The 9,242-nt window shown below is 41.6% G+C and overlaps 1 gene segment (V, D, J or C); it reads right to left on the reverse strand.

Moving 5' to 3' along the window:
* Positions 1-3,238: 3,238 nt before the first annotated feature.
* Positions 3,239-5,237, reverse strand: LOC113899965. The segment is given in 2 exon segments: positions 3,239-3,645; positions 3,778-5,237. Coding segments are annotated over 2 exon segments (456 nt in total).
* Between the last annotated feature and the right edge of the window lie 4,005 nt (positions 5,238-9,242).

The following is a 9,242-nucleotide window of genomic DNA, read 5'->3' on the forward strand; positions in this document are numbered from 1 at the left end:
TTAGAATGAAGACACAGGACATACAAAAATGAACTTTTCCCCTCTAACTTTCATACCTCTTCATAATGCATATTTTACGACTGTGATACTATTCATGATAATTCCAAGAAACAGTTTATACCTGTTCAGGAACATTGTATATTACAAATGATAATTTGTAATGAGTTAAATGAGTTAATTTTGTTAACTTTTAACTTTATTAGTTAAATGAGTTAATTTTTGGATATACTGATATTTGTGTTACCCAGAAAACTACTGAATGCAAACTGTTATGTAAATATGAGATTCACTGCAAACTTAGGATACGAGTCTAAATAAACATTTTAATCAAAAAAAAAAAAAAAATAAAGAGCATTTTCTCTTGTACTTAGTCATTTTACATCCATAAGGAAATGTTGGTGCCAAATAAAGCAAAATGAAATGAAACAAATATGAAAACAGAAAAAGTCAAACCTCTAACTCAAAGTACATTTATTTAGAGCAATAGAGCTCCTGCACATGAGTGTTCATACCAGCATTATTGATAAGAGCTGAAAAGTGAAAATAGCCAAAATGTTTCCAAAACAATCACTATTCAAGTGAAGAATGGATAAGGAGAATAGGTGGTATCACAGAGCAGCCTATTAAGTGACCATAAGGAGTAGTGAAGAACTGATACGGAGACACACCATGGAGAGATTCCGTTGGGTGAAAGAAGATGGTACTAACAGTCAGATGCGATCTAATTCTATCTCTAGGAAACGCCCAGAACCATCAAATCCATAGAGACAGAGAACAGAGGAGTGGATGCCAGTGTCTGGGGGAAACAGGGAACCAGAGTGACTGCTAATGGGTACAAAGTTTCTTCCTGGGGTGATGTTCTGGAATCAGATAGTACTGATGACTGCTCAACTCTGTGAACATGCTAAAAACCACTCACTCATACAGTTAAAAGTGTGAAGTTTATGATATGTGAATTATCTTTTTAAAGCTGTTATTTAAAAAGTGAAAGAGCTGAAAATACTCATATTGATTACAGATCAAGTGCTGGAACAGAAAGAGTCCTGGGGGGTTCTAACCTGCCAATATCAGGACAAAATAAGAGGGTTATAATGCTTTGATCTTAAAGAGGAGGGTAAAATTTATGAAGAGGGTTTCAGTTCAGTTCAGTTCAGTCATTTAGTCATGTCCAACTCTTTGTGACCCCATGAATCGCAGCACACCAGGCCTCCATGTCCATCACCAACTCCCGGAGTTCACTCAGACTCACGTCCATCAAGTCAGTGATACCATCCAGCCATCTCATCCTCTGTCGTCCCCTTCTCCTCCTGCCCCCAATCCCTCCCAGCATCAGAGTCTTTTCCAAGCAATCAACTCTTCGCATGAGGTGGCCAAAGTACTGGAGTTTCAGCTTTAGCATCAGTCCTTCCAAGAAATCCCAGGGCTGATCTCCTTCAGAATGGACTGGTTGGATCTCCTTGCAGTCCAAGGGACTCTCAAGAGTCTTCTCCAACACCACAGTTCAAAAGCATCAATTCTTCGGTGCTCAGCTTTCTTCACAGTCCAACTCTCACATCCATACATGACCACTGGAAAAACCATAGCCTTGACAAATGGACCTTTGTTGGCAAAGTAATATCTCTGCTTTTCAATATGCTATCTAGGTTGGTCATAACTTTTCGTCCAAGGAGTAAGCATCTTTAAATTCATGGTTACAGTCACCATCTGCAGTGATTTTGGAGCCCAAAAAATAAAGTCTGACACTGTTTCCACTGTTTCCCCATCTATTTCCCATGAAGTGATGGGACCAGATGCTATGATCTTCGTTTTCTGAATGTTGAGTTTTAAGCCAACTTTTTCACTCTCCTCTTTCACCTTCATCAAGAGGCTTTTGAGTTCCTCTTCACTTTCTGCCATAAGGATGGTGTCATCTACCATGAAGCAAATTCAGCTTATATTTCAGGATCCCATAGTGTCCTGAGCCCAAGAAACTTGATTCTGCAATCGCATTTTCTTTTTCTTAAGAAGAGCCTCTGAAATCACAGAAGGCTCAGGCTCTGCAAAACCTTCATCTGTACCTGTCAGTCCCACAGAATCATCCACGAGGGATAAAGGACAGTGAGGTTCAGAGACCTCCAGAATGCCAGGGCAAGTTTCTCTCGGTGAGTTTCATTCATTGCAAGTTACAGTGAGAGGCACACATTTCTCTGTTTTCTGCTCCTCTGATGTGGGAACATTGTGAATATGTCAAGAATTTAGAATCCCTTTTTTCAGTAATGGACTGAGTGTTTGCTTGGTCACTGAATTTGACACACTTCAAAAGGATCAGAGGCCTCAGTACAGTGATGAAGATAATATGTCAGGTTACGTGGTCATGTTTATGTCCAGAATTTCTCACAGCACAGATCCTCAAGAGCAGAATCGGGATCATGACCTAGTATTCTGTAAAGAGCTGCCATGATGACAAGATGAGGGTGGAGCTGTGTCACCAACATAGAAGCAAGACACCTCATGCACAAAATATTCACTGACTAGACTGCTCTGACCCCCAGGGTCCTTGACAGAAGGAATATCTTCTCAGGAAACCATCTTCATGGGACTCACAGCAGCAGCATTTCTTGAGCAACCATAAGAGTTGGAAAAGTCAAGGGAAGAGAGTGTAAAGGTCCCAGACACTAAAGACAGACTGTCTGCAGGTGAAACTCAGCAAGACACAAAATTGTGGTCTGAATTATAAAAATCAGACAGAAGCTTCAAGGTCATACGTTCATCCATGAACGAGGTGCCCTGGGAGTTTTCATCAACAGGTTGTGACATATTTCAGCATATATCAACTGAACTGTCATTGAACAGAGTTAATGTCACTTCCAGGAATTCTATGCCATCTGGAGAAATGTGACTGGGCTAAAAACAGGCATTTATGGAGAAGGCCTTTTAGATTCCTCTCTTCACTGTCCCTCCCAGATTCCTCTCTGTAGACCAATCCAAGAATTGCAGGATTCTTGGCACTGAGCTTAAGAGCTGGAAGTACTTTGACGATGCCTGTGGCATAAAACAGGGGCCTCCCCGGCAGCTCAGTGGTAAAGAATCTGCCTGCACGGGTACCATTCCTGTGTCAGGATAATTCCCAAGAGAAAGAAATGGCAACCCACTCCAGTCATCTTGCCTGGGAAATCCCATGGACAGAAGAGCCCACTACAGTCATAGGGTCGCAAAAGAGTCGGACATGACTTAGCAAATAAACAACAACTCAGCTAGCATAAAACACCTAAGACAGAAACAGCAACCCCCTTGCAGGGCTGCCCACAGCCAGAGCCCCATCTGCACTCGGGGTTTGTGCTCAGCTCCCCCTGCAGCCCTGTGTCACTGTGTCACGCAGAGCACAGTGGTACACAGCCGAGTCTGATGCTTGCACTGCCTGTTTCTGCAGGTGGAAGGAGCTGTCACGCTTAACAAGAGTGGCCTCAAAACCTTTACTCTTTGGGTTCTGTTCTGACATTGAGCCCTTCAGGAGGAGTTGAGGAGCTTTGTTGAGATGCTGGATATACCAGAAAAGATAGGGAGCTGAACTAGCAGTCTGGTAAGTGCAGTTCAGGGTCAGGAGAGCCCCCTCTGAGACAGTCACTGGGCCTTCTGTCTGGTTCACTGAGTCACCATTGGTCCCTCCTGGAAGAGAATCACTTTGTTATCGTAGAAATGTACAAGAGGAGAGTTTTCAGCCAGAGAAGAAAAATAAAACTTACCTGTTATCATAGGAAAATGAAAAATCATTAACATTTAGGATAAAATGTCACTTACTGAATATTAAGATGATCAGAAGAACTGAGTGAATGGCAGAATGCATGCTCGCAAAAGAAAACAATCCTTGTTCCCTGGAATACACCAGTCTAACAAATCTAGTCTCCATCTGGATGTTACAGAAGCTCATCACTCGGAAACTGAGAACCCCTTTCTGTACTCCAGCAATATCCTGTCTTGTGGCTACAAAGCAGGCAAGTGAAACCAGCTCATGAGGAACCGCATCTGAAGGAAGCCCCGCCCCCTGGTGGTGATCGTGAAAATTGCACCACAGTGCGGTCTGACCGATTTCTCCTCATAATAGCTTGTGGGGTACATACAGGAGAATGGGACAGGACCCTAAGAAGAGAGTCATAAACATAAACGTGCTTAGGGAAATATTCTATTATTACTTACATAATTTTTTCCACCCTGTTAAATGACGATGGGGACTACATCCTCCAGGACCATTAAACCTATTCTAATAGTAAACTCTGTATTTTGATTGCTGTGTTTATAAATTATGAGATGACAAATAATCAGTGTCTAGGCCACATCTCCCTGACTGCCTGGAAGTAAAACATATCTCTTTTCACACCTTCTGTGTCCCCCACTGTCCTTCCAGAAAGTCTGGTCCCCAAAGGCGCGGACAGGAGTTCAACCTTCAGAGATGCAGACGGGATGCTCTGTGCAATAGGCATGATTGTTGCAGAGATGCAGAGCCCAAGTGGCTCCACATTCCCTGCTCATGAGCACAGAAGTGGGGAGATGTTCCTGCCTTGGGAGTGGGTGATACTTTCTCCTAGTTTCTTGGAGCAGGTGAAAAGCTCACTCCACTCCAAATATAGCTTATTGTAAGAGTACATAAACACTTTTTCCATATATCAGAAATATGACTCACTGATGAATAAATTTCCCCTGAGGTGACATTATTATTGGCAAAGAGAATATCCTGTACCCTGTTTGAATACAAACAATACACACCATGCCTGCAATATTTACCAACTGGACTGCTCTGACCCACAGGGCCATTGACAGAAGGATTATCTTGTCAGAAAACTCTCCTCCTGGAACTTACCTAGGTAGCAGCATTGCTGTAGCAGCCATAGGGATGGAAAAGTCAAGGGAAGAGAGAATAAAGCTCCTAGTCACTGAAGATGGAGTGTCTGCAGGTGTATCTCAGCAAGACATACAATCCTAGTCTGAATTATTAAAACCAGAGACTACCTTCCAGATCACACAGCCATCCATTAACAATGTTCCTGGGAGTTTTTATTAACAGGTTGTGAAATATTTCAGCATATATCAACTGAATTGTCATTGAAGAGTTAATGACACTCTAAGGGATTCTGTGTCTTTAGGGGGAATGTGAATGGGCTGAAAACAGGCATTTGTGGAGAAAAGTGCTTAGGTTCCTCTTTACACTGTCCCGCCCCAGATTCCTCTCTGTAGGGCAATCCAAGAATTCCAAGCTTCTTAGCTCTGAGCTTCAGAGCTGAAAGTACTTTGACGATGCCTCTAGCACAGAACTCTGGAGAGCTGCCCACAGCCTGACCCCATCTGTGCCCTTGGGTTTGTATTCAGCTCCCCCTGTGGCCTCTCTCACTATGTCACTCAGAGCACAGTTGTACACAGCTGAGTCTGATGTTTGCATGGAGGATTTCTGCAGGTGGAAGGAGCTGTCACTTGAGATATGAGTGGCTTCAAAGCCTCTGCTGGTCACCTTCTGGTTTCCTAATGAGCTTTTCAGGAGCAGCTCAAGCTCTTTGTTTCGGTACTGGACATACCAGAAAAGAAAACCTGAATAGCTGGACTGGTAAGTACACTTCAGAGTCAGAGATGCCTTCTCGGGAAGGGTAACAACACCTTCTGTCTGGGTCACCGAGTCTCCACTGGCGCCTCCTTAAACACACACACACACACACACACACACAGTAAGACTATGTTAAGTTGGCTAAGGAAGAGGGACCATCTCCCGCTTGATAGAGGTTACATGACATCCTAAAACCAAGGAATAGAACATCTTAGAAATTTTAAATAAATGTTACTCATGCCTTATCAACAAGATCACAAGTCCTAAGCACAAAGCAGACAGCATAGCTGGCTCAGAAGCAGTGGGAGGCTGAGTTTGGGGATACACGAAAGTTGAAAAAACTATTCCTCTAGTTTCTTGACTTTTGTTGAAATATTCAAGAAAATCTTGGCTCATGTGTTATGCAAGACAAACTCCCCTACAAGATCATGCTATAGGCTGAGCAAGAGAGAAAGGTTCTCAGAAATGAAAGATGAATTTATATCAAACCACCAAGGAAAGGGAGCAGCGCCCTCTGTCGTTCTCCCTCTGTTCCTGCAGTCTGCTGTACATCTTTTGTATTTACCCTGAAAAGGAGCTCAAGCTGTAGGCATAGAAGGGAAATAGGTATTTGGGATGAACGTAGGGCACAAGGAAGGAAACACCAAATAATTTCTGCAGACTTCGCAATGGTGTCCGAGACTGAGGTAATTCCTCTCTCTTTAAGATGCAGAGAAATACAGTTCCCTTAAGGCTTTCCAGGCCCAGCATCTATTGTCTGATCACATTGAGCAATAAGTTCATTTAGGCAACTTAAGTTATAGTGTGTGTGAAAAAAGACTGAACTGAGATCTCTTCTTGTCATTTCCCTCACTGGTCCCCTAGAACCAGAGGATGAGCTGTCTCTGCTTAGAATGTTCTTCCTTTCTGCCCAGAATCTTTGCCTAGGCAACTTTTTATTCCTTCTTTAAGAACCAATTTACTCCTTATGAAAGTGCTGATCCAGTCCTTCAGGCTGAGTTAGGACCCACCTCTCTTCTCACTGTACCTTGTACGCACATCTATCACTGTCATTTCTACACCATATTTGAATCATTTGTGTGTTGCTTTTCAAACTAGGTTTGATGCACCTGAGATCAGGAACTTAATCTTATTAATCTCAGTGGCCAACTTCTCAAAATGCACAGAACACTAGTTCAGAGCAAATGGTTTAAAAATATTTGAAAAATGAATGAATAAGTGAATGAGGAGACATGTCCGGGTGTACAATGATCTGTTCATGAAGTATGGTCTCTAAGAGAAATAGTTCTCAGGCCCGCAGTAAGATGAGCTTCTTCCAGCAGCATGTCTAGGGTCTGAACACAGGGACATTAGGTATTTCTCAAAACTAAGGCACAGTTCTTCATATAAGAGACCATTCTCATACTGACTATTTAAAAAATATTATAGCACCCTTATACATACAAAACTCAGGTTAAGTATAAACGTCTTCGGTTCACAGTTCTTAATCACCAAAGTGAAAGTCGCTTAGTTGTGTCCGACTCTTTGTGACCCCATGAACTATATAGGCTCTCCAGGCCAGGATACTGGAGTGGGTAGCCTTTCCCTTCTCCAGGGATCTTCCCAACCCAGGGATCAAACCCAGATCTCCCGCATTGCAGACGGATTCTTTACCAGTTGAGCCATAAGCAAAGCTCTAGAATATGGAGTGGTAAACTATCCTTTCTCCAGCGGATCTTCCCGATTTAGAAATCGAACCATGGTCTCCTGCATTGCAGGCAGATTCTTTACCAACTGAGCTATCAGGGAAGCCCATGCATACAAAATACAAAATTAATAAAATTCATATTAAAACATTAATGTGAGGAGTGATATTTTGAAGAAACTAAAGAGGTGGTAAAATCTCATTACAAGAAAGCTATAGATTGTGTCATTCAATAATTCAGCTGATTAAGATGATTTGGAGTTTAATGCACTATTGTCTGCTGCTGTTGCTCCTGCTAAGTCAGGTCAGTCATGTCCAACTCTGTGCAACCCCGTAGACGGCAGCCCACCAGGCTCCCCCATCCCTGGGATTCTCCAGGCAAGAACACTGGAGTGGTTTGCCATTTCCTTCTCCAATGCATGAAAGTGAAAGTGAAGATGCTCAGTCATGTCCGAATCTTAGTGACCCCATGGACAGCGGCCTATCAGGCTCCTCCATCCATGGGATTGTCCAGGCAAGAGTACTGGAGTGGGGTGCCATTGCCATCTCAGCACTATTTTCTGAATTACTGTGATTAGTGATTTCCAGTATTTTTACTTCTATTCAAAAATATCCATTTAAGTCAGCATTATATAACTCTATTGTTGAACAGAGCATCAAAAAATCAGCACTGAAAAAAAAATGTTGTACATTTATTGCTACTCTTTTTTCTACTGAATTGCATGTTGATACATTCAAACTTTTTAAATGTTTAAAAAATATTCTTAAAACTTTTATCCGTTTGAAGACCTATGAAATAGCCAGGACATGGAAGCAACCTAGATGTCCATCAGCAGATGAATGGATAAGAAAGCTGTGGTACATATACACAATGGAGTATTACTCAGCCATTAAAAAGAATACATTTGAATCAGTTCTAATGAGGTGGATGAAACTGGAGCCTATTATACAGAGTGAAGTAAGCCAGAAAGAAAAACACCAATACAGTATACTAACACATATATATGGAATTTAGAAAGATGGTAACAATAACCCTGTATACGAGACAGCAAAAGAAACACTGATGTATAGAACAGTCTTTTGGACTCTGTGGGAGAGGGAGAGGGTGAGATGATTTGGGAGAATGGCATTGAAATATGTGTAATATCATATATGAAATGAGTTGCCTGTCCAGGTTTGATGCACGATACTTGATGCTTGGGGCTGGTGCACTGGGACGACCCAGAAGGATGATATGGGGAGGGAGGAGGGAGGAGGGTTCAGGATGGGGAACACGTGTATGCCTGTGGCGGATTCATTTCGATATATGGCAGAACCAATACAATATTGTAAAGTTTAAAAATAAAATAAAATGAAAAAAATAAAATATTGTAAAGTAATTAGCCTCCAATTAAAATAAATTTATATTAAAAAACAAAGACCTATGAAGCTTTTATTTGTAAAGTGTCATTATTCCATTTGTCTTTAATTAGATTAAAAAATTACATAACAAAAAAATCTTCAGAAAGACAGGGAATATTCTAAATTGGCCCAACAGATGATTGGAAATATGCCTTTATTATTTAATTTGTTGTCATCAAACAAAAAAATCCAAATCGAGAAATTCTAATGTAATTCCTACACCCTGTAGGTTGGCAGACATTTTTGTCTATAAAGGGTCAAATAGTAAATAGTCTAGGTTTTGTAGCCGTACAGTCTCTGCTACAACTGTGCTGGTATAGCACAAAGCATCCATGGTCAATGCATAAATAAATGAGCATGGCTGTCTTCCAATAAAACTTTATTTATAAACATAAATATCGAGCTACTTTGCCCTGTGGCTATCCTTTGCCAATCCCCACTATACTCCAAGAATCTATCCATAAACCTTTAAAGATTACTTTTTTCACTAAATATTATCATAGCTGTGGGCTGCTGTCTATGGGATCTCACGGAGTCGGACACGACTGAAGCGACTTAGCAGCAGCAGCAGCAGCAAAATAAAGAACT

This window comes from Bos indicus x Bos taurus, chromosome 10 (genome assembly GCF_003369695.1).
Source record: "Bos indicus x Bos taurus breed Angus x Brahman F1 hybrid chromosome 10, Bos_hybrid_MaternalHap_v2.0, whole genome shotgun sequence".
Taxonomy (NCBI): Eukaryota; Metazoa; Chordata; class Mammalia; order Artiodactyla; family Bovidae; genus Bos; species Bos indicus x Bos taurus.